General features: G+C 44.1%; 2 protein-coding genes across 11 annotated transcripts; one reads left to right on the top strand and one right to left on the bottom strand.

Annotated features, from left to right (window-relative positions):
* Position 1: 1 nt before the first annotated feature.
* ATG13 (autophagy related 13) lies at positions 2 to 24,674 on the bottom strand. 9 transcript variants are annotated; one of them, XM_063331905.1, is made up of 18 exons: positions 24,540 to 24,674; positions 17,808 to 17,889; positions 16,883 to 16,963; positions 16,112 to 16,231; positions 15,637 to 15,683; positions 14,933 to 15,073; positions 13,816 to 13,856; positions 13,181 to 13,277; positions 12,725 to 12,823; positions 11,901 to 11,991; positions 9,428 to 9,526; positions 7,723 to 7,833; positions 6,834 to 6,967; positions 5,520 to 5,637; positions 4,831 to 4,908; positions 4,422 to 4,538; positions 3,832 to 3,960; positions 2 to 3,074 (listed from the first exon to the last, which is right to left on the bottom strand). In XM_063331905.1, the coding sequence occupies exons 2-18, from the start codon at positions 17,874 to 17,876 to the stop codon at positions 2,997 to 2,999; spliced, it is 1,650 nt and encodes a 549-aa protein (XP_063187975.1). In that variant the 5' UTR covers positions 17,877 to 17,889; positions 24,540 to 24,674; the 3' UTR covers positions 2 to 2,996. The 9 variants fall into 9 exon arrangements, with proteins under 9 accessions (XP_063187975.1, XP_063187974.1, XP_063187976.1 ...); XM_063331904.1 differs by lacking the exon at positions 24,540 to 24,674 and adding an exon at positions 23,460 to 23,966; XM_063331906.1 differs by lacking the exon at positions 24,540 to 24,674 and adding an exon at positions 20,870 to 20,894.
* HARBI1 (harbinger transposase derived 1) lies at positions 23,975 to 27,790 on the top strand. Of its 2 annotated transcripts, none has more exons than XM_063331918.1 (3): positions 23,975 to 24,123; positions 24,614 to 25,345; positions 25,911 to 27,790. In XM_063331918.1, the coding sequence occupies exons 2-3, from the start codon at positions 24,676 to 24,678 to the stop codon at positions 26,285 to 26,287; spliced, it is 1,047 nt and encodes a 348-aa protein (XP_063187988.1). In that variant the 5' UTR covers positions 23,975 to 24,123; positions 24,614 to 24,675; the 3' UTR covers positions 26,288 to 27,790. The 2 variants fall into 2 exon arrangements, with proteins under 2 accessions (XP_063187988.1, XP_063187989.1); XM_063331919.1 differs by lacking the exon at positions 23,975 to 24,123 and adding an exon at positions 24,141 to 24,399.
* The last annotated feature ends 96 nt before the right edge of the window (positions 27,791 to 27,886 follow it).

Genomic DNA, 27,886 nt, shown 5'->3' with positions numbered 1-27,886 from the left:
CTGCTTACGTAAAAGTTTTATTGGAAATTCTTTGAACATTTAAAGTACATTGGAGACTATTTCCAAAACCATACAATTTAGGAGCCTTCCCCTTCAGCCAAAGTATCTGTAAATCAGTAGCTACATACATACTGTCCTTAATATAGAATTGAGCTAAAATAAACAGCCTTCATCACAATCTGTGGCAGGCCACAGCAGCAGCTAGATCTTAACTGAAGCAGAGCCTTTGTGCAGTGGGCAAGGAACTCAAAGCCTAGACATAGCAACTATGTGTTGAAACTGAGGAATGTCCAGAAAAGAGGCACATAACTCAGCCCTAGAGAGAATCTCTTTATTGCTGTGGCCATCCAGCTCAACACTAGCAGCTTATATAGGCAAATTTCCAGCCTTTTGAAGTAGAAAAAAGACATGCCACGCTGACGTTCTGCCTTATGAGATGTGGGAGCTGTAGCCATGTTAGGAACTGCATCAAGAAATGAGCACAAGTATTGGGCTCAGGGGACTTTCTAGACAGGATTAGCAAGAATGGCGTGCTTTCTGCCAACTCCACAGCTTGTCAGTGTGAGGACAGCAGTAGCACTGGCTAGATGAAGTTCAACCTAGTCTGTTCTTCTCCATGTATACAGTATGAACTAGCACTTTACCCCATCTCTGCTCCCTTCCAGCCCAGATTGTATCCCTTTCCCAAGCACAGCCTTGAGAGAAAGGTGACAGCAACCACCTGTCTGTGAGCTACTTCCTACAAGGTGGCAGTGACTAACTTCCTGAGCAGAGGTGAAAGCCAGCTGATCTATTCATTCCTTGTTCCTGCACCCTTCTGCAACCCTTTCCACCTGTAAAACAAGGCGGGTCTGGCTGTGGGGGAGCAAGTATTTCTTACAGCCCATGTAACTTAAGCCTTCTTGAGAGCTGTTTATCTTGGAAGCTTTCTTAAATCTTTGTTAATCTTATTTTGCAAGGACCAAGCAATTTCTATGTGAGGTTGCTGAAAAGCTGAATTGGTTGAGTAAGCTAAAAAGGTTCTGGTAGGTAGTTTTCCTTCAATAAAGCTCTTACCTAGAGTTTTTGAGCTCATATGGCCTCCCACCAAACACATCACTCAACAAAAAAGCTGGTGAAGTTCAAAGCACTGTGTTCCTCCGACCTTACAATAAGCTCTATTCTGAACTGGGTTCCTTGCTCTAGCAGTGGCACCAAAATAGTGTTCTAGAGAGGAGGTGGGGTTCCCCTGTCAGCTGCTAGCAATCTCTTTCAATTGAGAATGCAGCTAAGTTAAAGAAGCTGCCACATTGCACTAACTAGAAGGTTGGTCACTCAGCCACTCTAAGGAAATTAAGATGGTTCTTCAGTACTGAGGCAACACAACCCCACTTCTGGAGAAAGCAAGAAAAGGAAAGAAAAGTGTTTTAGGACAGCAAAGGGTCTTGCAGTTGCTCACTCTAGTTACACAGGGGAGGAGGAGAGAAAACCACAAGAACTACCTTATCTGAGTTTCTGTTTAGTGTCACTGTTTCTCCTCCCATCCTTACATCAGGCAAGAGACACGCAACAGCCAGATCAACCACAGAGCACTGCCAGCCAGTCGTACTGTTGATAGCCAGATCATTACAAAAATAGTTTCAGCTCATCAAAAGCCAGCTGATTAAAAAGTACCATAAGCTCCCAAAAAAATGTGCTTCTTTAAAGAAGCTGCCTTCTGAACGGCTGAAGAACACTGCAAATTCATCCATGCCTATCAGAATACAGCTTTTTACCTCGTCCCTGCCACTCCACTACACCAATGTGTGCATTTCATTCTATCAGTGGGCCCTGACTGGCTGTAATGGACACATAGTCCCCAAAACTCAGTATTATATTAGAATAATCAAGTCTGTCTTAGAAAATAAATATCTTGGATATTTTCCTGCAAAGAGAGACCAGTCTCACTGGCCAGGGTTCCATGGCACACTTGCTGTCTGCAGTGATCCAGGGCAGAATGACCCGCACTACTACATGAAAACAGAACATCTTTTAAATATAGGTTTCTTTAAAAGCAATAAATATTTACTGATTCTTAAGATCATCTATTAACCATAAAGCAGGAAGGTTTGCAAGGGTTAGAGGAAAGAATCTTGGACTAAGACTCCTAGTTACGTAACCCTAAAGAAATAGGATTCCTAGTATTTACAGTTACATTTCAAAAGCAGAGATTATGAATTCAGCATCATCACAGCTGCTACGTGCAGGCTTGCCAACAGTCAACACTGGTAAACTCAGCATGGCCGAGTATCAGTACACTCGGGAAGGAAGTGTGGAAAGCGCTTCTGTAGTTTTATTCCTGCTTATCAGCCAGCATAACAGAAGGCCTCACACAAAACCACTGTAGAGACCCAGCTCCTTAGAAGCAGGGAAACAAAGGTAACTTGTATTACGCAGGTCCCAAAGCTGACGTCTCTCCCTGGGCTCCAGGCACTCACACTGAAGTCAGGATGAAATGCCCCGTTCTGCGGAATGCATGTCCTGGACTTAAATTAAACTGTTGAATCTGCTGAACTCACAGACCTTGGAAACAAGCCAAAGCTTTCTACGCTCTAACAGGATCAGAGACTGTAGGAAAAAGTCTGTTAGCAGGAGCTATACCTAGGGAACTTACAGCACAGGACCTCTGGAGGAAGCACATGGCAACTTTTCACAAAGCCCCTCCACACAGAACAGAGACTGAAGAGAAAACAAGTTTCATACATTGGAGTCTGGCTTCCTGTGTCCCTACTGAAGTCTTAAATTCAAAACTGACTGTGAGCAGGAAAAGCGGTCCAGAACTATGCGGTGGTGTAGTTGAGGAAAATCGGCAGATGAGCTGTATCTGCTGTTGAAGACAGCAATCAAAGAAAGCTCACTTGATGGAAGGAACTAGTCAAAGTGAGACAAAAGGCAGAGTAGGGGCGATAAGAAATATTTGTTGACGTCATTCTCCAGGATGCCTTGAGGAAGAACTGCAGCAAAGCTGGGAAACAGCTTCACTGCAAGGTTTCTACAAAGGCGTCAAACTCTTTGACATTTTTCTCATGGACTGCCAGCTTCTCTGGTAATGAGTCCTGGAAGGGCAAAGAAGGGTGTAGATCAGGGGCCATTCACAGCAGATAAAAGGAAACGTTAAACACATGCTCTAAGGCAAAAATGCTGTTTCTGAGCCATGCAACCCCTCTCCGCTGCTCTGGGCTCCACTTCCCACGTGCACAAAACCAGGACTCCTCTAGCAACATCCAGCAAGTGACCCTGAGAAGGGCACTCTGCCCAGAGCGTGTTTGTTCTGCAGGAACAGTAGGTGCACTGAGGCCTCACCTTGTGCAATTCCAGCCACCGGCTGCAGCACAATAACCTGCTCATGTCACTGCCTTCATGAAGCCACTTGAAGCTCAGCCTTTTGTATGAATTTCTCCCCACAGCACGTTACAATGCCTGCAAACCCAATACATGACTTTCACCAGCCACACTGGGATTTTACCTCTGCTCAGGCTGCAATATCAGGCCTAATTTGCCACTAAGTTTGACAGGCCAGAGATAGGATTAGTTTTGGGGGTTTGAATGACAGCCACAGCAAGCATGCAGCAGCAGCTTTCAGCTTGAAGATAAACACACCAGTTACAGAGGCTCAGGTGTGCCATGAACAAATTTGCAGTTGTCTGGAACATATTAATGAGGGACTACACGGACTAGATGTCCTTTAAAGGTCCCTTCCAACCCCAACTATTGTATGATTCTATGAAAACTCAACTCCTTTCAAACTAGGAATAGGGAGAGCATTATAAAGAACATATAATGCCCACAAACAGAAATTTCAGGGTTCCATACCAAATCCTCTGCCATGGACTGTGCTCCAATGTCAATGGAGAGGCTGCTGAGTTGAGGGGGGTTCTGAAACTCACGGTAAAATGTCCCCAGGTCCATTGGAAGAATGTCATCTTTTGAAAACGCTGGTTTCTAGAATCAAAGATACTGCTGTTAATTCCCATTCAGAGACATTGGCTTCCCTTTTGCCATAATCTCAGGTAAAGTCATTACCTGCTATCAGTAAACATCCTGGCATTACAACTGTTGCTGCGATAATGCATATTAAATAACTGAAGAACAGCAAGATTTGTGCTTGCCTGAGCACTTGGAAGAGAGGAATTCCTTGGAATCTGGCTTCTTTAGGCATTAGAGAGAGGATGCCAAACCCAGGTGTTGGTAGCGAACTGAAAGAGTATTTAATTTGTAGCTGCTGGTTCTCAATGTCAGTGTCTCTGCAGTTTTGGGGCTGTCAAGCTCTAGTTTGGAACTGGGAGTCATGAATCTTTTCCACCCCCATTGAAATCTACTCTTACATCATTTGCCATTGTCCCAGCACCTGGAGCCCACCTAAGATGCAGGTGTTACGTGAGAGCACTGACGAGGGCACTTACAAAGTCAATCATAACAAAGTCATCGTGGGTGTTCCCTGTGCTGCTGCCACTGGAGCCCTCCGAGTGTAAGCTGCCTTGTAGAGGAGATTCAGTTTCTGGGGAGTCAGGAGGATTCACCTGGCCAAGAAATCAAAGATGGTGAGTACTGATCTCATGATCACGTCTCTGTATTTTGGTGGTGTGGGGGCAGTTAGGAGGTTGGACAATAAACACATGCTACCGCAGGGGCAACAAACATATACTGTTATTTGCGTGTCTAGAGAGCCCAAGACTCTGTGTGGGAGATTTCTCGAAACCAAATAAATCTGAATTCTTTGCCCAAAAACCAAAGTGTGTTCAAGGTAGGGAATAGCATGAATGTTGTGTAAGGGATGCTGAGAAGGCACATATACCTCTGGAAGAGGCTTACCATGGGGTCGTTATCTTCCAGCTCAACATTCTTGGGAGCAAACATGGCAAAAGGAATGTCTAAGTTGGCCATGGTCACCTGAGGAGATTCAGCAAACAGAATTTCACTAAGATGCTCTGCTTACCCAGCACAGAAAAGGATATTGAAAATCTTTGTCAGGCCTGCTAAAAATTGTCCAAGATCATGTCAGCAGTTAGGCAGGAGGCTGACAACCTCATTTGAAGGGCATAAAATAAGGAGATTGTACTCAGCCGACCTAATGCAGACATATACCCTGCGACAGGATTGCTTATATACATCTTGTATAATTCAGGAAAGAATTAACTAACTGCTACATCCAAAAGGCCTAGAAGAGGGTGTAGAAAAGTTATTTAAGAGCAGCCCTAGGAGCTCGGCAGATCTCTAAGCTGCCCTAGCTGAGCTTAAATGGTTGCTCACTTGTGATGAACTGGTCTACTGCATGTCCCAAATAAGTGTTGGCAAAGTTCAATGGCTGTCACATCCCAAAAGGATTTCATGAAAAACATCCCTGCGATGAAACTCTGTGGGAAAATGCAGGAGGCAAGAATATGCATGCTCAATCTCTGGGGTTCCCATGGCATTGGGGTGCTTTTTTGCTCAACTGTGTAAGAACAGATGGGAGAAGCAGGGTATTATGGTGCCCTCTGAGACGATCTACTGCTAGTTACCTGGTTAATGGGTTTGTTGACAAAAGCTCCCACCTTCCGGATAAAGATGGTCTCTAAAAGGTCATGTGGGGAGCCACACTTCCCTTCGCTGCTGTTTGATACTGTTTCTGTGTCCTCACTGGGGGGAGGAAAATAGGCTAATTAGTGACTCATGGCACAAACAATACAGACAAATCGCATGCTTTACAAGAGTCCTTCATTTTTCTGGGTTTACTCTTAGTATTGGAAGAAGGACAACAGAAGTCTCTGCGCTTGTACCACACCTTCCTCCTCAGTCAGGAGCACAAAAGGGGAGTGGGACACTTGTGGAATCAGATTTCTGTTTAGAGCTGGAAGAAAACTATTTAGTTGAATGAAAAGTCGCTGCCGACTGAAATAGGTTTTTCTTTTTGGAGATGGACTTTTAACTTCAGAATATGCACATTCACAGCAATTCCTGTTCATGACTATTATTTTTTTCAGTAATGCAGCAGGCACTGATCTGTCAGGAGGTGAGGGCAGGAACCAGAATTATGTCAGGTTAAAAAGGCAGCAGAGCAGTCTAATACATCACAACAGCCACTGCCAGTACAATTAATTCACTGCATGGCTATTAGTCATTTCTGTGACCTGTTTTATTCCTACCACAGATATGCAGAACTTGAAAACAAACAAACAAAAAAATGGTTGAGTCTTCTGGCAAGAGGACTACTTAGATAGTGTACCCAGGAAAGTGCTGGTGAAACCAGGAGTTTTGGTTTCCTCATAGCAATGTCTCTGCTTAAGCTATTTGACTCAGAACTATGTGACCCCAGGAGAGACATCACAAGAAATAAATATGGTGATGAAAAAAAAAGAAGGATTTAATTAGCTGAGAAGGAGGTGATTTCGGACAGTTTGAGGTTGGATTGTTTCCTTCTAAATAATTTTGTGCCTAAAGTTTCTTAATAAATTAGTGAACAAATTTGTGGTAACTACAACTGTTTTCAGTAAGAACTCACATTAAGTCCCTGGAGAATTTAAGACTTCCTTGTGAACTTATTTCATCTTGTTTTACAATCAGCAAAAGCAGAGGAGAAGAGATTAAAAAAAGATAAAATTGATAATACAGTTGACAGAAGTTGCAATGGTGTTACAGTGACTAGCAGGTGTAAGTAGATGGGTGAGGATCACTGAAAAAGGCTGAAAAAGCCCCAATCCGAGAAAGCTGCTAGGGGATGGAAAGACAGGAGTTATGCTACAAACAATAGCTAAAAAGGGGAAAACACAAAGTTTTACCTTAACAAGATCATAAACGGGCCGGCACAAGTGGCAGATCGCATAAAACCGACCTACCTACTAGAAGGAGTAGCTGCTGAGTAGTGGACTCCATCCAGTGGGGTGCACATCCTTTCTTGGTCAGCTTGAGTGCCATGTGCTGGCTGGCTAGGAATCGGGGGAACTCCCCCCTCTTTGCCTGGACCGATCAACTGAGATGGAGAGAAACGCTCAAGTTAGAGATCTCAAAATCAGGCCAACACCACAGTGCAATGAAGAGCCAATTCAGTCATTTTGGGACTAGTTGTGGCGTTCTTGGCATATGATTGGACTCTAGCCCTGCGTAAGGCAGAGAAGAGGTGCCAAGTAGAAGGTGATCACCACAATACAAACTTTTTTATGCCCTTTCTACGCCACTCCTCGCCTGTTTTACACTGCAGAGCTCTCTGGCCGTATGTCCTCTGCTTCAAAGAGAGAGGCGGGGAAAAATAATAAAATCAAACCCTCTTGCTACCATCACTGTGTCAGCAAAACTCTGGTGTAGAAGCAACATCATAGGCAGAAAAAGACTTGTGTCAGCTTATTTTGCCTGATGAATGGATGCAAGTATGCCAATATGGACTGTGAGTGTATCTTACGTCTAGGCTACAGCACTGTGCTTGGGCAGCATCTCTGTAAGACAGCCGAAGTTTGGAATTGGTGACATGCTGGTGCAGGCAAACAGGTCTGGTGCCTGCTTTCTTGGCATAGTTTCTCCACATGACCTCTACCCCAAAGTCAAGGACGCTGAGGAGCTAATTCCCAGCTCCTGTGCAAGTTATGCCTTCTCTGTATTTACCCTAGATTCTTTTCATCCTTGAAAGACAGGATACCAATGCATGCACTAGTTTCAAGGCCTCTGTCAGATGTACAAGTGACACATAATGGTTGCAATACTAGCCATGCTTGTTCTACCCTCTACAAGTACCTGGTGAGGGTGTGCAGCATTCAAGCCACCAGCAAAGAGTACAGGATACCCCATGTCAGCTGATCCAACTCCCAGGGCAGCAGGCTGATAGGAAAGACGAGAGCTGGAAAGCTAAGAAAGAAGAGAAAAAACAAGAGGGCAAAGGGAGAGGAGAGGGGAAGGGGAATGCCCCACAGTCTGAATAATCATCAGTCACTGAAGAAGGAACATGAAAAGTCAGAGTCATTTCAGGCTGGCAGAAGCATGCTAGATTTTCACTGCAACCGATCCATGAAGGTTATTATTCTACAATAAGAACTTTTTAGGGGACTAAAACAAGACTGGCTTCCTGTGCACAGAGGGCAAGGCCGTGCAAGGTATGACTGACATCCAGTCACAGGCAAGCTCTGCTCTACAGGCCTGTTTCACATACTGGAAAAAGCATGAATGCCATCATCAAGTTATTAAAGAGCTAATATTTAATAATTTTCCCCCAAAGCAACTGCATTAACTATTTGAATTCATTCCCATTGCTTGTTAAAACAGCTGATCTTCAGGGCCTGTTCAAACAGCTTCAGCCAAAGAATACAGAGTCCCATACAAATATGCTAGGTAAAGAGAACTGGGAAGCTAACCCTTGTGAGATTGCTTTAGGAATGAAGTGCTGGAAGCACTGAAACCCAGAAGTTCCTTAGACACCCTAAGCACAAATCTAGCTGGTCAGATTAAATAAAACTTCCCTATTTTGGCTTGCTTGACCTCAAGAGCAACACTTCAGAGGTCTGTGTGTCATAATCCAGCAGTGCCAACACTGACACAGCTACAAGGGTCTGAACGATCAACAGCACTTCTATTTGCACGAGGCTAGTTAAGCTGAATGGAACAATCTCTTCTTGGAGGAGAGCAGGCATAATATTATTATTTGTTTTGCTCCTAGCTATATCCAGCCAGCTTGACTCTTTTTGAAGAGCTCGTGTTGCTTTGAAGATTACTTTACACTCATCTTCCTGTAGAAGTCCCTTAATGATTCCTGGGGAGTGTTGCCACTGATCCTACCTCTGTTTAAGAAATCTTCAGTATCTAGAGCCATGTTTCTCCAGTCTTTAACCATTTTTCTGAATCCTGTCTTACAGTCATTGTTAGCATTAGAACTGTAGAACTTTTAACCTCGAACTGCTTCATTCTCCACCTGCCCTTATAAATCCTCTGGCAATTCTGTGGTAGTTAAGTGTTCCTATTTTTTTTTAAATATTTCTCTGTCCTCTGTTGTGAGAAACTTGCACAAACACGAGGAACGTGACGTTAGACAAACCTGTGAGATGTGAACAAAGAACAGTAATTTGGATTTTTTGCCTCCTTCAAATTTCTCCTCTGTTTTGACCCAGGAAAAGTTCTAATTAATGACTGTGCAGATTCTAGGGATGCTGGATGCTGTCTGTTAAGAGAAAACACCCGGCACTGTGCCTTACTACTCGTGTCTTTCATTAGTGATTAATCCTTGCAAAAGCTGTTGTTTATTCAGGGGTGCTTGTCCTGTCTTTGGGAGACCTTCATCTGCAAAGGCATTTAAGCAGCCTGTCTCAGTGTGCCTGGCCCGTTTCAGGTTCACCAGCCTTTCCCACGCACAACAAACATTCCACATTGTCAAATCTGCACTTTCCTTTATCTGTTCTGTCATGCCTGAATTATATCTGGCCATGTATAGTATATTCTGTTGACAACTCACTTGATGTGAAAAGGCCAGTCCCATCACTGGGACCTTCAAGGTGTCCGTCACCACAGGAGGAGGGGTCTGAAAGTGTGCCTTTGTGACAGTAAAAACACACTGTGCACAGACACAGACACACAGAGGAAACAAGGAAAAGAGAGAGTGAGAGAGGGGGGAGAGAGAAAGAGAGAGAGAAAGAAGGACTTCAGAGAAGAACTATAAAGAGTTGGATGAACTGAATGCTAGTGAAGAGGTTTTGGCTGCAGCAGCCACACCTATGCATAGAGCAGAAGCCTCAGTATTGCCAGAAACACATTCGTTTTGTAAAGAATTGACTGTTTCCCATCTCAGTGAATTATTCAACACAGCTATAATATTTGAGACTCCAGTGAGCACTGACAGAAAGTAACTGCCAGAGACTGTTCCACAGCTAATTAGAATTGGTACCAGCCAATTAGAAAGGAGAAAGCCAGAAAAAGCCAAGAGTATTTTTTTTTTCCAGAATGCACAAACGACATGTATTTCAACGCTCTCCATCCATACACACTCCTGATCTTCCAGCATTCTCAGGGATCATATCTTGGCAGGTCTGTGCGGCACCCTTCAAATAAAGGGGATCCAGACTAACGTACAATTCAAACACGCTGATATGAAGAGAGAACTCCTTCAAGAGGAGTGACGCTCCAGAAGCGAACACTGTCTCACAGAGGGTACTAATGCAAAAAGGGCAATCCAAACCTCCTTCAGTCCCATACCTTCTCCCAGTCATTTTCCTACCAACAGTTCCCAGTTTTATGAAAGCTTCATTTCTGGGTATTACCCATGGCCAGACTTTCTCCTGAATTTTGGGATACTCCACAATGCACACAGACACGCTATGCAAGCTCACAGGGAGAAGGTAACGCCTATTGCCTTGTATCATGCAGGTTAGGCCTTATTTCTACTGGGAAGGCAGACAGAGATTTGGACAATTTGCCTACAGAACCACACACTTCCCAGTATTTTCCTACACATTAAGCTGTATATAGAAAGCTGGAGACAGAAATTAGCTTTTCCCCCCCACCACCTCTAATTTACTGTAGAGAGTACTGTGCCAAGGCAGTCTTACAATTCTAACTGTGGTAACAAAGACTGGCAGTTGCTTTATAAATTAGCGCACAGCATATGGCAACTATGAGCCACAGGAAAGCAAGAATGTAGGCTCATACTTAATATAAATCCTCTGGTTCATCTGGTTTCATAAAGCTTTTCCCCTTAGTGACAGCAAAGCTTCATGTCTCCTGGGGAAATGTCAACTTCAATGTTTTTACATACACAATTACTGTTAAGTAGCACTGGCATGAGCAAGCCAGTGGCAATCTCCTTAGGAACCCTTTTGCATTTAACCTGTTTTGTGAAAAGGCAGGACACAACTCGGCCACAAACTCATCTCCTGGGCCGTATATTGCACAATAAGAAAAGCTTTATTCCATCAGACTTACCGTGAGTGCTGGCTGATTAGTTCAACAGTTGGCACAAAAATGCTTCCTAAGAAAAGCTCATTTCTAGCTCATTCATACAGTAGAATACATTCTGCTAAACCAGTCATACTAATTCCTCTGAATCAGTAGAAAGACCCACAGCAAATTCTTTCAGTTTGGATCAGCATTCCAATTATACTTCATTCTATGTTTCACGTCCACAGCAAAAGAGACTTAGAGTCTTTAGATTGTCTTTAAAATTCAGTAGAGCCATCTGCTTGGCTGGACAACAAGGCAGGACATTCTTGAGCATTTAAGCTACAGGAAAACAGCAAGCCTGGCCAAGTTTTCAAAATACAGAACTGTGGAGTCAGATATATGAAGACAGTAAAAGGAGGAGGAACCGGAGTTTGATTTTGAAATTCAGAAGGAAACCATTATCTATCTATTTTATAATTGAAACTTAAATGAAATTTGCATGGGTAGGTGAAAGCACAGAGTATTAAGTCCCCAGTTCAATACTATGACCCAATTTGTTTGCCGATGCTTATTCCTGCTGCCCCAGCTAGTTTTAGATGACCCAACAAATACAGCTTTTGTGTTTTTCCTGCTTTTCCATTCTGCAGTGCAGAAAATATGACTGTGCCATAAGCATTTTCCTGATATTTCAGTGTTTCTTTCTCAATGTCGGTCTGTTACCTCTACTTATGCTTGAATCAATCTCTTGAATTCGTGTTCTTGCAGTATTGGTATCTGAATATGTAAGTACCCTGCTATATCTTAGCCCAACTACAGAAATAGGTTCTTTTAATGTTTCTCAATAATTCAGTCTCTGCAGTGCCCTAGCATTTTCTTGAAATTAGCATCTAACTAGGTTTTAGTCAGAGTGTAACAATATAAATAATGCACACGTTAAATTTTAATTAGCAGTAGGAGGCTGCCTGTTTGCACAGTAGCTGATATATGGGTGTGCACACTACCCTAACAGTGCTTGTTCTATCTAGGAGTAAAAAGAGCCTGGTATCTCTTACCTGAGATGGAGGAGAGGTGGAAAAAGACGTGGTACACACTTCTTGGGAATCTTCTACTGAGGGGTATACTGCACCGTTGTCCTCACCAGCTCTAAAGTAGCAAGAAAAGAAAAGCTTCCTAACTGGAAGTGTTCCTTAAAACGAACAAATAGCAAAACACACTGGGATAAATGCTGCAGGGAGGTTGAGAGTATTTGGGTGTAGTTGAAAGGAGAATTATGAAGGGCTCACAATCTACTTGGCAGAACTGAGGAAAACAGGGTGTGGAAACTTTTAATTTTGCCTTCTACTCCCAAACAGAAACACTTCCCTTTATGTTTTTTTAACTAAAGGTTTTGTTATACCAGCTAATGCTTCTGGCTTTGGTGTTTACAGAACCATTGTCAAACACCACCACTGGTCCCAATCTGAGTGCCCTCGCAAGCACTTTAGAGAAGACAAACTTCTCATCTACAAAGAGAAATTTAACTCTTATCTTTCCCCAGTGGAATTATCTGGAGATACATGCCTCTGGACATGTAGTTCTACAGCAGGATTAACTGTTACGCTTTCAAATTCCCAAAGGCAGCCGAGGTTAAACATCCTTCAAGCCCAAGTGCTTCTGTAAGGAATTTGGGAAAATACTGGGGCTTGCTGCACTCAGTCTTCTAGACATGAGGAGAAAAACGTCACCCTTCCTCCTATGCTCAACCATGCCAATATGATTGATACTAATCTTCCAGTCTGTCTTCCCATGCAGTTAGCAGGTAGTGGAAAAGGCTCTGTATTTGGGCATAATTGATGCCTCCACCATGGCCCATGACTTCAACTCAGTATTTCCTCACCTGTAATTGCAGGGATGCATGGGCGAAGAGCTGGGATAGGGACGGTCCACAAAGTGATCAATGATAATCCCCATGATAGGAGGGGTCCTCTCAAACTGCCTGCAAGGCAACAAGCAATGGTGTTATTGGTAAGGCTGCTTTTACTCTCTACTCTCATCCCAGTTCATGGTGCCCTCACAGAAAACACTTGTGTCTCTTAATGGGACCAGAGCATCTTTACAATTCATCCCTGCAACTCCAAGCATGCATCAGCAATTTGGGGTTCTGGAGTCTGGCTCAGGGCTACCCGAATACTCCCCTTTCTGCAAGACTTAAGCATGACAGAGAATCTTCTCTGTAAAGGAGAATTTCAGCAGGAAAGGATAAGCAGAAAGGAAAGATTTAGAGGCTCATAATATAAGGGGTTTAATGGTACATTATTGTAAAACGATTTCTGGCATGATTGCATTTTCTCACCTGGTTGACATGAAAGCAAGGTTGATTCTGTAGGCACAAGACAAAGTGATGGTGCCCACTGGGGTACCCACTGTCCCAACACGGACTGTCTGGAAACCTGTAAGGTTAAGGAAAGATTATCAGTTTCACTAATTATGTATGGTCCGTACTGCTCTATTCGGAGGTTACATTATCTTATTTCTGTAGTGTTTGTGTTATCCCTTGGCAATCTGAACTCCAAATACACACACAGACCCATAACAAAACAGGTGCACTAGGTTGCCTTCCTGGTAGGCTTCATCTACAAGACTTCTGATGCTGCTTCTTATCTTGGTGTAAAATATTGCTCTGAAGTGCTTCTTGTTCCTAGGTAGATCATGATCTCCTTTACCCGTCCTGCCCCTTATCAACATACCTCCATATTCTTATTGCAGTTCTGGATCACTAGAGTCAAAATGGCTATCACCCTAGATTTTGTCAAAGTACCACCATTATACCTGTCATCTGTCACACAACCCTTCACTGACAGATCCAGATACAAAGCATGTGTAAAACCCCAGGCTCAATTTTCTGCGTGGCACTAAAGAATAGTAACAAAAGACTCGCCAATATGGAAAACTGTTCTACTCTAGTTTGTGTATGTTGCCTAACCATACCTTCTCCCAAGCCACTCAGTTGCACTTCACCAAAATATATCCTGCAGGAAAAGGAAAAAGAAAAGGTATTAGGTCCAGAGGAGACATAATGCTATATATATCCTTATTCAATTTTATAAGTTAAAGGTTGGAACTACTTTTCCTCTATAGAAAAAAAAACCAACCCAAAAGTAGAGGCTAGAATGCCCGTCTCAAAAAAAACCTTCCAGATACTTCAGAGGAAGACATGACACTTAAAAAGGGAAAGGAAGAGAAAATGGTAGTGTAATCAGAAATTTCTCTAAGTTTTTTAAGTCTCTGTGGCAAGTCTACAGTTCAGAGCAAAAATGTGAACTGATATAAACTTCACAGAAAGGTCTGAGTCAAAAAGCTGATACTTATCACACAATGCAAAAGAATAACCATGCTGTAAAGAGACCTGCTCTTAAATGTATGCCAAACCAGAAACAGAAGCAAAAGTGAAAAAATGGCTGGGATTTCTTTTAAAATTCTCACCTGTACAAATGATAACAAACCTGAGATTTAGAATCGCCTAAATTAGCTATGCAAACATATCAAAGATTTTTCTCAAAGGCAGAAACAAAGACTGGAAGGTGATAACCATGAACCACACGGCAGTCAGATCTCACAGGCTAAAGAGAGTTGAACTCAGTATTTGGAAGAGTAAACTGCAAGAACTACAGGAAGGGGAGCTGAGGCTGCATCTTTAAAATGGAATAGCAGGAGAGAATCTGAATCTATACTGCAAAAGTATACATTGCAGTTACGTGCAACATAGACAGGCTTTTATCAAATACAGGCCAGACACTGAACAACTGGATGCTAATAAGCAATTTAACTAATGCCTGCATGTAGAATTTTTGTGCTCTTCTCAACATGGTAGGCAAACAAAAATACTTTAAAGCCTGTGCTTAGTTTTTCTTTTGAAGGCTCAGATTGAGGTTACAAGGTGATATACAGTCCAAAGTTCTCTTCTGTCACCGATCAGTAGTAGTTAAATCCAAATCATTTCAATTTATATCACTCATCCCTTTTTACCACATTTACAGCTGCACTGTGCAAGTCTAGAGTCTCTGCTGTTTGTATTTCAAATGAGGAATTTTATATTGCACTTTACCTGTACAATATTACATATTCATGGCCTTGTTTCCTTGAGAGTCTGTAGGCTGGAGTTACCCTGGTTATAGCAAGCAAAGACTTCAGCAGTAGAGACAGCCTGTTGTATACGGTGTATGAAACTTTGATTTCTTTGTCGCACCTATAGAACACAAAGGAAAAAATCAGTTGTTTGTTCTCAAGTAAGGGGTTTGGTTTTGGTTTTTTTTTGTTTGGTTTGTTTGGGTTTTTTTAAACAATTGGCCCAGACTTGTTTTGGTTTATGTCAGTTTTATTGCCAAAATGATAAAATAAAGCCCTGGTGTGGCTAACTGTTATTGGCCAACCAGCTAAGAGTCCTCCTTCAATCTAGTCAGCTGTTGTAGAGGCAATTGCTGAAAAGTGCCATGCAGCCTTATAGTAAATAGAAATATCTTTTCAGTATTAAAAACATTTGTAGTTACTGAGTATATGAATTCTTGTATTCTTGTATCTGAGGAGGCATACTAGTTGTAATGAAGAAGGAATAAAATTACTAGTTTCTTTCACTGACACCAATATTAAACAGTTTGACTGCTGCAGTAGACAAAGAAGGGACTTCCCTCTGAAGCGTCGCAGGCTGCAAAGCCAATATGTGCTTATTCATCACCATGGATTGAGCGCACTTCCCCATTTCATCTGATAAAACAAACACACACACAAAGAAAGTGTGGAGAACGCACTTACTTTTCATTCATTTCTAGACACCAAATTTCCAGCTCCATGGAGTCCCCCTGGATCACAGAAAGGACAGCAAAACAAAGGCTCATTTCAGAATGCAAACCTTTTCACATCTTATTAATGATCATCAACAGCTACACCTCTCAATGAAGATGTTTCTCCTGGCTCCCACTTTCTTGTACTGCAACAATAGGAAAAGGTGCACTGCAAGTCTCCCTGCACAACTAGAACACCTGAGGGAATACAAGCTCTTCATGGTCTAAGAAACTAAATTTTGCTGCTCTATCATTTGTGTCCTTGGCTTCACGTATTTGCAGTGAGTTGCTTCTGTTAAACAATACATTTCATTAGCATACTACCTAACTTCATAAGTGAATATATTTTCACATTGTCTTGGACTACAGGGCAGGAGCTCTGTTAGGTGACTTAAGATTCACGTAAAAGAAAAAAAAAAAAGCATCTATTTTGACGCAGTTCTCACCTCTGAGGTTTTGAGAGAGATCTCCACACACATAGACCGTCCGACAGCAGGTAGCTGTCCTGCCAGGGCTTTCTTTGCTTCATGAGTAACCTCTGGTATATCTTTGATTGCCAAATTGAACTGCAGGATTAAAGAGATTATTCCATTTTTTTATTTCTTTGAAAAGCTGCCTAATGGTACACTGCAGACAGACTCATAGACCCATATATAACATACTAGGTCAGTATCCACTGAAATATTTATGAAACAGAAGATTCCCAGATGGACTCAGGCTTTTCATATTTGCAAGTATGTCCTTGGCTGCTAATTCAAATGTTTTTCTTGATCCTGCCATAAAAATCGTGTTCCTTTTCCCTCACTTGAGTCCGATTTTTCACCCACAGAGAATCTTAAGTCTCTTCAATTTTAATAAAGCACATTACTTACAAAGTCCTGAATTGCAGAGTTGCAAGCTGCTGACAGAAAAGAACCCACCACCCCACTCCCAGCAGATCTTGGAAATGCGCCTTGGCTGGCAGGAGTTGCTGAGAGGTATCATTTATCTCTCTTTTAATCAGCCCTTAAGAGCCCAGAGTGACATGTTGCATGTCAACAACCAAAAAAAACCCCACCACCAATGAGCATAATTGAATATAGTAGTTATTCTATGAATAGATATTATAGTCTGCACAAGATCATAAAAACTACATTGCGTTCTCAACACACACACACGTGCACACACACAAAAAAACGCTAACAGTCATGGAGTTGCTTTAAAAACCATGACTTTACCCAGTCAGAGCCTGTTGGGGAGGATGATGATCGGGTACAGATTTTCTCTCCAAGTCGGGCCTGGACAATTACTTGTACCGTCTGGAATAGAAAGGACACGATACACACTCATGTTTGGAGCTCAGCAGAGCCCTCAGTTCAGAATCTGAGCTAGACAAATTCCAAGTAAAAAAAAAAATTGAAAGAGCTGATCAGGTTGTAGAGAAGTAGTTTGCTACACCAATCTTCAAGTGTAATCAACTTCAATTATTACTCATAAGAGGTAAACATATTTCAGACAGAATATAATTTTAATCTGACCTTTCTTGGTAATGACATGAAGTGACTAAGTCAATTTTTTGATCAGGAGTTGCACAGTTTTGGGGAATACTTAAGCAAAACTTACAACGATACCCTGAACCTGGACATCTAAATGTGAGTCAAGTGAATCTGTACATTTATAACATAACCATTGTCAGAGTAGCTACTTGCATCTATGTACCAAGTGAGGCCAAATTTTATAATTACATATCAACAAAATTCAAAAGAACATTCTGTTGTTATTGGTTTTGGATGCAATATAAAAATTTAGATAGGCTGAAAAGGGAGAGTTGAGTCCAACAGAAGATACCACCTAACAGCTGGAAGGTTAGGTGTGTTGATAGGAGCCCAAAGCTAACAGAGGTATGAAGTACCTCTAAACTGATGCTGCAGCAGGACACTTCTAGGGGAAAGAAAAGGATTTGAAGGTAGAAAAAAAGGGGAAAAGATGTTTTTCTAGTTATTCTCAGGAATCTCCTAAATTTGCCATCGGCTTTTCTTGCTTTGGTCTTTAGCAAAAAGAAACAAAAAAACCCAAATCCCAACCCTGTTACTCTAGCCACAGCAAGTATGGCTTTTCTTAAACGAGAAAGAAAAGGCATTTGACCACAGGAGAACAAGTTACCTTTAAAGCAAAAAATTTGATGAACTTGTCCAGGTCCTTCCTGTCCTGGGAACTGAGATCAGTGTCCATTGCATATGGCAATCTGAAATACAGCACAGGCATGGCAATGAAGTTTTCCTTCAGCTTTCGTTTTCATTTCAGTATTTCGAAATATTTTGCCATTAGAGCCTACCTCAGGAGAAATGATAAGCACCAAAGGCCTTTGCCTGTCAAAATCCTAGCATGCTAAGAACTTTGAGGGGTGGGTGTAAGGTATAAACACGCATGAATAGTTTATCTGGTCAGTGCAAAAGATACTAGAAAAGAAACAACAAAGAAGTCTCAACATAAACTGGGTACAAGTTCTCCAATTTTGCTAGATTAAAAAACCAACCAAACAAAAAAACCCCAAACACCCCAACGCCACACTGACTGGATTTTATACCAAGCTATCCATCAGACCTGGCAGTCTCTGCTTCAGAAATAATGGATCTTCAGTTATCAGCACTGGTCAAAACCAAGCCAAATTGTTTTCTTGAGTCCGAAATTCTAAAAACAGTATTCCAGTGGTATTTCAGCAGCTATTGAAATCTACATAATAAACCATTGCTGGAACAGGCTACACTGCTTCTTTACTTCCAACAAATAGTACTTGCAGTAAACCTGTACAGCTACAGATTTACCTGCAACCAACTGAAAAGACAGATTTTTGCCAAGGGATAGACCAAAATTCTTTGTTCACTTCTCTTGAAAGCTCTGACAACAAATACTTAGCTCCCACATTCACTCTGCCTTGTTTTTCAAAATAGGATTGTTTCCAGCAATACAATGAACTTGCACAGTGCCTGAAGTGAGGCAGGCCAAGGCACTAATCAGATTTCTGCCGCCATCACGTCACATGGCCTGGGATAAATCACAATTTTTCTGCCTCTCAGTTTCTTCACGCGTAACTTAATAATCATATAGAGACCATGGGGAGGAATGCCTTAATTAGCAGCATTAATTGTACTTTTTGCTCATAAGCCTTCAAAGCATTAATTCACTCTTAATTCCTGTTGCTGTTTTTGTTTTGAGAGAGCTAATCAGCCTGAAGCAGCTTGTCAAACATCACGTATTTACAGAACACGCTGCTCATCACAGAAACGTTGGCAGTCTTAAGGTCAGTGAGCACAAGCAGCTGCTGTGGACAAGGTTACTATACTCAGTGTTCAATCTTTAAGCAAAGACTGAATTTGCAGCAAGGTACGCTATTTATACAGATCGAAGCTTAGCAGGACAAAGGGGCTAATAGCCCTGTTCATGCAGAAAATACCATATAATCTTTAATGACTACACATATCCAAAACGTCTATTTAAAATATCTCACTTAATAGCACTAAATGCCTATTTTAAGTAATGCTTTTAGGAACATTACCCAAGAAGGGCTGCTAGATAAGAGTACTGCAATTTATAGAGCATTTTATAGAGAAGAGTGCTGCTTTCTGAATGACTCCATAGAAAGCAAGCAAGCTGGACATCTAATATGGTTGAAAGTTCCTGCATTACTTTTATACTGCATCTCCTAGTGCTGCACTGTTCTCATTCCGAATTATAATTCAGAGAACTAACAACACAAGCAGTTCAACATTAGATACATTATCAAATTATTCTTTGGATATTTTAACCTCCTCATCAAAAGTATTATACTTTCTTTCACTGCCTTTAGCTCCACTAGGCAGACATTACAGATCTTTTCTACTGTGGGGGGGGATGCAAATAGGAAGTCAGCACTTAAAACACAAACAATTGATGCGGCACTCTAGCTTAAAAAAAAAAAGTCTTTTGGTATAGACACTTCCCACTACGACAAAATAGGCGACAATAAGCTGTTATTATTCTTTTGACTTAACTAAATAAAGCACTGTAAGGGTTGAGGAGACCTGAGATCTACAACAAAACCTGGCTGATATGGACAATAAAACACTGCATTAAAAAAATACATCTTTTTCTCAGCGAAGAGGATCCTGACATTTAAATATCAAGAGAAATCAAATTCGCTTTTAATGTGAAAAGAAGCGAGAGAGCATTTCTATGTGACCCCTGGAGAAAAGTGCAAGGAACTATATATCCTGATGTAGGAGAGCTGTCAAATAACGCACCTATATTTGCCTTATGGGGCTGGGAAATAATTCTGGTATTGAGTATTGCAAGACATTCGGAAACTAATGAGAGGCGTTAGGCTCACTGGTCTGTTAGGAAAGGAAACAAAGCACATCATCAGCATGGTCATGGTTCTCTGTGCAGTATAAGAATTAGTTCTAGTGACTATATACCCAAATATCTCTAGAGAGGAGAGAAACAGGCACCAGAGCCACATCTTAGATTCCAGGTTCAAAGAATGAGAGCTTCACTGTTTGGCCCTGCTGCAGCAGAATTGGGATTCTTACTGCAGGATCTCAAACTACCTGTAACATTCACAAAACATGTGGAGATTCCTACTTTTACTTCTCATGCTCCAAATACCAGCAACAGTTCACTTGCCAGAGCCTAAAGTAGAGCAGAAAGTATCAGGCACACTTTCCTGTCAGGAATCTAATTTCAGGGGAAAACTGTGTCCTTGGAACTCAGCTCCTGACACGTCTGAGGACTGTCATTTGACGATCACCATCTCCTCATTTTTGCAAGACGCCCTTTGGTGATTACCTGAGATCTGCTAAGGCTTAGGACAGCATTCACCTTTAGAATCATTCTTGATAAGAGTCAAGATGGGTCTAGAATTACAGCAAACATTTAGTTTACAAAAATGCCTTGGTACAGGTTAGCTGCTATCAGCTGATCTGAACAGGAAGGGAATTCTTTAAACATAGTTCCACCGAACTCATTCAGCTTCTCAGGTCCTGTAGGTTGCTACGCCAGCACGGCTCCTTGTTAAGTGCCCGTATCCGGGTATATGCTTAGCTCAAGGAAGACGCTGTCTAATTTTACACTGAGTAACAACTAGACGGAAATAACCTTTGGTCTAGCTTAGAAACCCACAGATGACTGATTCCCCCTCAGCCAAGTAATCCCTTAAGTAAACAGATACCTCGCTGCTTTAGACTTACATATAGGCCGTTCACAGGTAAAAACAAGCATCTTGGCCACGTGGCTTTTTTGCTTTGTCTCCCTCTTCCCGCAACATCAATTTTCATATGATTGCCTTTATTTATATGCCTTTGTCTCCACTTTCCTCTGAACAGAAACATCAGAGACAGATATTCAAGGAGAACTGTCACATGTGGGTGGCTCTTTTGACTGCAGCTTTATTCTTTCTCTCAAGGTTATGAGGCAGAGAAGAACACTAGGCTTATCCAACCGTTTAATATCTAAGCATTAACACTGCACCTTATGCACTCTACTGGTATTTAATCCAAGGAGGATACATCAGCGTAAGCTGATGGCACCCTATGTGCATGATGCAATGAACTGCAAGAGCCCTCCCCTTCATGCCTTGGTACAGCTCAGGGAAACTACAGCTACTGGCACACCACGCTCCAGTCGGCGGCCCTAGCCCCGCTGCCTGCCGGTACCTGTAACCTGGGCACACAACTGGTGCACGGTGACACCTGGGAATACTTGCATTACAGTACCTGTTTCATACGTGGGAATTTAGCATGTCTGTCTGTTTGATACTCGCTTACACAGACGGGAAAGGAGCAGAAGCACCTGACACGTAGCAGGCATTATTATTGCTGCTGAGGAAAGTATATACAGGCTGCTTCCATCACCTCCCTCCTCTGAGATTTCACTCTGAGACACGGCTGCTACAATTTAAAGTCATCGTGCCCTTCCTTCCAAACAGATATTTGCCAATGCAAAATAATTACTCATGGTTCCTGGTTCCCAGAGTGAATTTAAAAAGAGCACAGGGAAGAAACAAGAAAGGCTGTCGCTGTAAGGAGAGGGCTGTGGACAGCTCTGATCTCGGTTGTACCTTCCCAGTTACCTGACTGCGTGCCCCAGACCGGGCTCCTTGTCCCTGCTGCTCTTTCAGAACTTCTTTGCAAACACAGGACCCAAATCCAGTCTCTGAGGATGTCCTACGTGAAGCTCCAGCAAAGTCCTGTTGAATCATGCAGGTAAACAAGAAGCACGTGGAAGTTTTTGAAGCTTTTAATAGAGTGCCTTTGATAAATGGGCTTGACTGCCAAGAAAGCTTTCCTAGAACAACCAAGAAGCTTCACTGCAAGCAGGTATTTTGAGCACATTAATAAGCAACTATAAAAAGATCTCCACAAAGACAGTGCTCTGTTTCAAGGCTGGGCCTACCAGTCAAACTCTAGTATCCTACAATTACTTAACCTCCATTTCGCCTTCTTAGTAGGTTAGTCAGAAACCTGGGGAGAGGGAGGGATCAGTTCTAAATTTTAAGGTGTGCCACTCTCCTTCTTCAAAGTTTATGGATTTTTTTAAGAGAAGACTAGAGCAGATTCTAGCAGAAAAACTGTTTCACATAATGTAAATATTCTGATGAAATCAAAGGCTCTGTACTTTAATATATGGTTAAGTTCTGAGTGATAAAGAGGCAATTTTTCCTGATGATCAGGAAATAGATTTACTTCATAACCAATAAATGACCTCCCAGTTTAGAAAAGATCTTACTGAAGCCAGCACTGCCAGCTCCACTGGCTTGAAAACAAAATTAAGTAATTGCTGTTGACCGGCAGTTACATTCTGTACTTCCCTAAGGTCTCAAAATGGTGTCAGTTCAAAGGTCCATCCTCTCACTTTGTTTGTCAGGCCAAAGCATGCAGACTAAACCAGAATCTGCTCCTATGTAGCCTGCGCTACAACCAGCAATATGATCACCAGGTCTCAACTTCTGTGTGAATGCATGTTCAGAAAAGTTGAGGTTATACAATACCATTTAAGCAAAATAAGGTGATCCCGTATGATCCTTCCAGACATCTAAATACAGCCTGGCTCATCTGAATGACTTATTTCTTGCCACCAGGTGGGTTCTACCAGGTCAGGCCACTCCTGCAATAATTTGGAGATGCTCTAAACTTCATTTGCATAGCCAAGTAATTTTCAGCAAAGGCAGTAATTTACCATGTTTTTCCCCCTTACGATGTGCCTAGTCACGCCACTTTTGAGATCTGTAAGTATGCAGTTTGTAGGCTTAGTCCAAAGCGTCCCTTTTCTACCTGTTCACTGGCGTGGAAGGTGTCTCTGCTCCCACCGAATCGAGGGGAACAACTCTGTCGGTGCCCTAAGAGTTCTAGAAGGGCAGAAAGATGCAACAATTTGTAAACCCCTGATCTTTCCTAACAGACAGCAAACCCACATGCTACAGGAAAACTATGTGATGGGGTATGGGGTCTGCAGTTCTACTCCAGACAGTCTCCGAAGCATTTTGATTTTAAAAAGACACCACTTGGAGAGGTTTCAGCGGGCCGCATCCTTCCCAGCCTCCGCTGACAGCCACCAGCCGTGAGGAAAACCCCCGACGGACGGCTGTGGGCCACCGCTGTGGGGCCGCACCAAACCCAGGCTTCAGCCAACAGCGAAGCCAAACTAAATCGGAGACACCAAGCAGCAGCCTACGGCTTCAGACCCGCGTCCCGATCCCCCCCTCCCGCCCCTCGAAGAGCCTCCCGGAGCTCCCTCCCGGGCCCCGGCCCCGGACACCCTCCCCCGGCCCGGCCCCGGTACCTGCGCGGGGGCGGCAGAGCTGGCGGCGCGGCGGCTCATCCCGCGCGGAGGCCCGGCTGCCCGAGGGGGGCCGGCCGCCCCGCTCCCCCGCCGTGCCCCGGCGTCTCCTCAGCGCCTCGACCGGGCACGGGGGAGGGGGTCCCCGCCGCCCCGGGCCCGCTCCCGGCGCCTCCAAGCCCCAGGGAACCCCGCGGCCGCTCTGGGGCTCCGGCCAGCGCCCCTCCGCCGCCGCCGCCTCTTCCTCCCGGCCGGCTCGGCTGCGGCTGTCAGCGCCTGCGGGGGTGCGGGGCCAGTGGCGAGGGTCTGGCTGCCGCTGTCCTCAGAGCCGCGACCTCCGCCGCGCCGCCGCCATCGCCGCCGCTGTTTGTTTTCATCCACTGCGGGCGGGGGGAGGTGCCTGGGTGTCCGCGACGGCACTTTCCACACGGAGCCGCCGTCGCCGCTCCCCGCCCACCCGCGCCGCCCCGGTCCAGCAGGGAGGGGAGCCGGGGCCCAGAGAAGAGGGGCAGCCCCCGCCGCCCGCGCCCGCCGGGAGCCTCCTTGCTGTGGCGAATCTGCCGCGGGCGAACGCGGGGAACCTCGGCGGGGCGGCCGTAACGGCGCCGCCCGCCGCGGGGGCTGGGCCGGGGGACAGCGCGGGCTCGTCGGGGGCGGCCGCGGGCCGGTAAGGGCCGGGTCGGCGGGGGCCCGGGGCGGGGTTTTGGCGGCGGCGTGGCTCCGCTGTCCCTCAGCGCGCCGGGGCGTCCGGCCAGGGCAGGGCCCGCCGGGGCCGTGTCGCTCGCCCGACGGCAGCGGGGCGGGAGCGGGGCGACCGGCCGTTCGTGTCTCTCTCTCTGCCATCCCGGGTGTGGACGCGGCCGGGTCGGCGGTGACCGGGGACGGTCCCCGAGCCCCGGGAAGCGGCTGCTGTGGTGCACCGGCTCCCTCCTCGTCACGGAGGGTAAATTCCTCTCAGCGCCAGGGCCCCGGGGCCAGGCGGGGCTGGGGAGTTGTCAGCTCCGCAGTGACACCCCCCCACCCCGCTTCGGCCCCCTGCTTGTAAGAGCAGATAGAAAGAAGTAAAAGGATTTGTTGCATAACCTGAACGGTAACGGAGTCTGAAAGGCTGACGGGTAAAAACCATCCTGAGTCTCCTTCCCCGTTGCTTTATGCAGGTGAAGGCTGTGAGAGAGCCCTGTAACGGGGGAGCCCTTGGAGAAGCCCCCAGCCGTTAGCCATGGCCGTACCTATTGCCGTTCTTGACTGTGACCTCTTGCTCTATGGCCGCGGACACAGGACTTTGGATCGCTTCAAGCTGGATGATGTCACGGATGAGTATCTAGTATCCACGTACGGTTTTCCCCGACAGTTCATTTACTACCTGGTGGATCTCCTGGGAGCCAGCCTCTCTCGCCCTACACAGCGGTCCAGGGCCATCAGTCCGGAGACGCAGATACTTGCTGCACTGGGTTTCTATACCTCCGGCTCCTTCCAGACTCGCATGGGGGATGCTATTGGCATTAGTCAAGCCTCCATGAGCCGCTGCGTTGCCAATGTAACTGAGGCATTGGTGGAAAGAGCCTCACAGTTTATTCACTTTCCTAAGGATGAAGCTACTGTTCAGAGCCTGAAGGATGACTTTTACGGGCTAGCAGGCATGCCGGGAGTGCTGGGGGTGGTTGACTGTACCCACGTGGCAATCAAAGCGCCAAATGCTGAGGATCTGTCCTATGTGAACCGAAAGGGTCTCCATTCCCTGAACTGCCTGATGGTGTGTGATGCCAGAGGAGTCCTCCTGAGCGCAGAAACGCACTGGCCAGGCAGTCTGCCAGACTGCACAGTTCTCCAGCAGGCAGCCCTTACAAGCCAATTTGAAAATGAGCTACATAAAGATGGCTGGCTACTTGGTAAGTCAGTTTTTCATCGTTGTTTTCTGTGGACAGTCTATTATATGTTGGCTCCTCTGAGTCTAGAGCTTCTGGGCACAAGTGATACATTTACTGCTGATTGCTTTCCTGCAAATTCCTTGAGATTTGTGACTCAGTTTGGACGATCCTTCTCTTAGAAGTCTAGAACAGTAACTTCCAATCTGTTTTATACAGTGTGATTATTCTGTGTATGAATTTACATTCATTCTGTTAGGACCTTGTTTTCAGTATCCTACACCTTTCTAAGCTGAATTATGCAATTTTTAATTCTATGTAGCGTCCTAGTCCAGCTGTCTTTCACTGTATTATGTAGTAAGTGAATTCTCTTAAAACTCTTCTGTGTTCTTCCAGGATTTCCCTGTGTAAAATAAAATGTCTTTATTTTGTTGTTTGTCACATTTGTAAGCCTGAGTTACGTGTTTTCTCATGCCTTCTGTTTTAGCCATGGAAATAAGGTATTCCGTATCTGCAGTACCATAAAACCAAGGGTGAAGAGCTGCAATCTGTGTATGTAACCTGTCCTCTTACTTTTCACTGCTAACAGGTGACAGCTCCTTCTTCCTCCGAACGTGGTTGATGACGCCTCTGCATATCCCCGAGACACCTGCAGAATATCGCTACAACATGGCACATTCTGCCACTCACAATGTCATCGAAAGGACGTTCAGAACCATCCGGTCGCGTTTCCGCTGCCTGGATGGGTCCAAAGGCACTCTGCAGTATTCTCCAGAGAAATCCAGCCATATCATTCTGGCCTGCTGTGTGCTTCATAACATCTCCCTGGAACACGGGCTGGACGTGTGGTCTTTGCCGGCCACAGGACACATGGAACAACCGGAAGAAGAGTACGAGCAAATGGAATCAATGGACTCGGAAGCCTGTCGTATTCGTCAGGAGCTTTTACTTAGTCATTTTAGCTAATGTTCTGACAGAGAGAAGACTTCTAACGGTTCATCTGGGAAGATACCCAGAACAAATATGCCCCTTTCTCTTCTTTAAGTCTGTAAGGGCTGAGCAGATGTGAGACAAGGAGAAATCTTACTCTCTTCACTTCAGGCAGTATTCTGAACTTCTCTCAGTCTCTCCAGAAATGCAATTTAATTGCTAAATTTTTACTGTTGTGATGCTTAGAGACTCCCCTTTCATCTGACTGACAGAACAATGACTAATGTGAGATCAGTGGAGAAACTTGTGAAATTGTCTTTGGTAATGATGAAACATCCATAAGCCTTTCACTGTTTTACAAAGCAACAATTCTACGCCACTTTGTAATGCAAGGCATTTGTGATTGATTTTTAAACAGTATTTCACACAAATGAAACTTCCATGTGGGCTCATGTCTACCCTGAATGCGTGAGCAGCAAAGCAAACATTTATCTTTTTGTTTGCAGGTATAAATTCTTGCTAAATACCATTTTGCAGTTTTGTGCGTCTTGCAAAACCCAGCGATTCCTCTGAAAGCCAACAGCTGTGTTCTGGGAGCGGTCTGGCTTTTTGCTGGGTACACACTAGGTTGAATGTTTCTTCTTTCCCAAACAGACTGGAGAAGATGTTAACCTATGGTTGGCTCTGTCAGTTACTTAATTGGGAAATGGGCTACTGAAAGTAAGTCTAGTTCTCACTAGATATGTCTGCCACAACAGAAAACTGCTTAGTTTGTTGGCTGCTGTAAAAGAAATGCCAAGGACAGGCTCGGTCTGGAACTGATTGCAAGAGTTCTCCCCTTAGATCAGAGCTGAGGTAGAGAAAGGCTGCTCTACCGCTGCTGGCAACCTACCTATTCGGTGGAAAAAGGCGACTGATGCACACAGTTGTTGCTGGCACAAGACCGGGAAGTTTCCTGGCGATGTTCTCATGCCAAAAGATGCGAGTGTTTCCAAGGATCTCTTGACAGCAGTCTGAGAAAATTTTATTTCGTAGATTTTATTGTTTACTGGGCAGTAAATGAAACAGAAGTGGTAGGGAATGCAGAATGCTGCAAAAAGGTAGCTATCTAAGGTAGCAGTACAACCATCTGGCACAGCAGGTCTGTCTGTTCTTTTAGAGGAAATGGGCCTGGATCATGTCCCACGTTTGCAGAGTAAGAAAGTATGGGACATCTTCCTAAATGTAGGATGGAGATGCAGGATTAGGTAGCGATATATCAGATAAATGTTTTGCAATGGCAATAAGTAGAAAAAAGTCTTGTAGAAAACCAAGCCTGCTTTATGATGTATAAGCAAGATGTTTTCGTAAGCCTTGCTGAGAACTGTAAAATAGTAAGTACAACAATCTGAGATGTAACACTGTTTTCTTTATGCATCTTCCCATGAGGTGTCACGTAAGAGCTAGTATTGCTCACTGTGGCAAAATCCCTGCTCCTTTTACCTAGAAAGAATCATACAAGCATTGCTTTCTAAAAAAATAAAAGCGTTTTTAATGTAAGAGTTGCTGCCGTCTGTGGTGCCTGATGGCTCCTAATCATATCTGATGGTCTATGCTAAAAATACTGATCTTTAGACCTAAACACCAGCAGGCACT

This window comes from Chroicocephalus ridibundus, chromosome 4 (assembly GCF_963924245.1).
Source record: "Chroicocephalus ridibundus chromosome 4, bChrRid1.1, whole genome shotgun sequence".
In the NCBI taxonomy this organism is placed as follows: domain Eukaryota; kingdom Metazoa; phylum Chordata; class Aves; order Charadriiformes; family Laridae; genus Chroicocephalus; species Chroicocephalus ridibundus.
Note: the sequence above shows the minus strand (reverse complement) of the source record. Positions and strands in the feature narration are given on the sequence as shown.

What these genes read in the sequence shown, in the direction of transcription:
- ATG13 (XM_063331905.1), bottom strand. Translation starts at nt 17,876, where the DNA reads ATGGACACTGATCTCAGTTCCCAGGACAGGAAGGACCTGGACAAGTTC. An exon ending in ACTGAGTGGCTTGGGAGAAG is followed by an intron (nt 13,278 to 13,815) that starts GTATGGTTAGGC and finishes TTAACCTTACAG; the next exon opens with GTTTCCAGACAGTCCGTGTT. An exon ending in ATGCTGCACACCCTCACCAG is followed by an intron (nt 6,968 to 7,722) that starts GTACTTGTAGAG and finishes TCTCCATCTCAG; the next exon opens with TTGATCGGTCCAGGCAAAGA.
- HARBI1 (XM_063331918.1), top strand. Translation starts at nt 24,676, where the DNA reads ATGGCCGTACCTATTGCCGTTCTTGACTGTGACCTCTTGCTCTATGGC. An exon ending in TAAAGATGGCTGGCTACTTG is followed by an intron (nt 25,346 to 25,910) that starts GTAAGTCAGTTT and finishes CACTGCTAACAG; the next exon opens with GTGACAGCTCCTTCTTCCTC.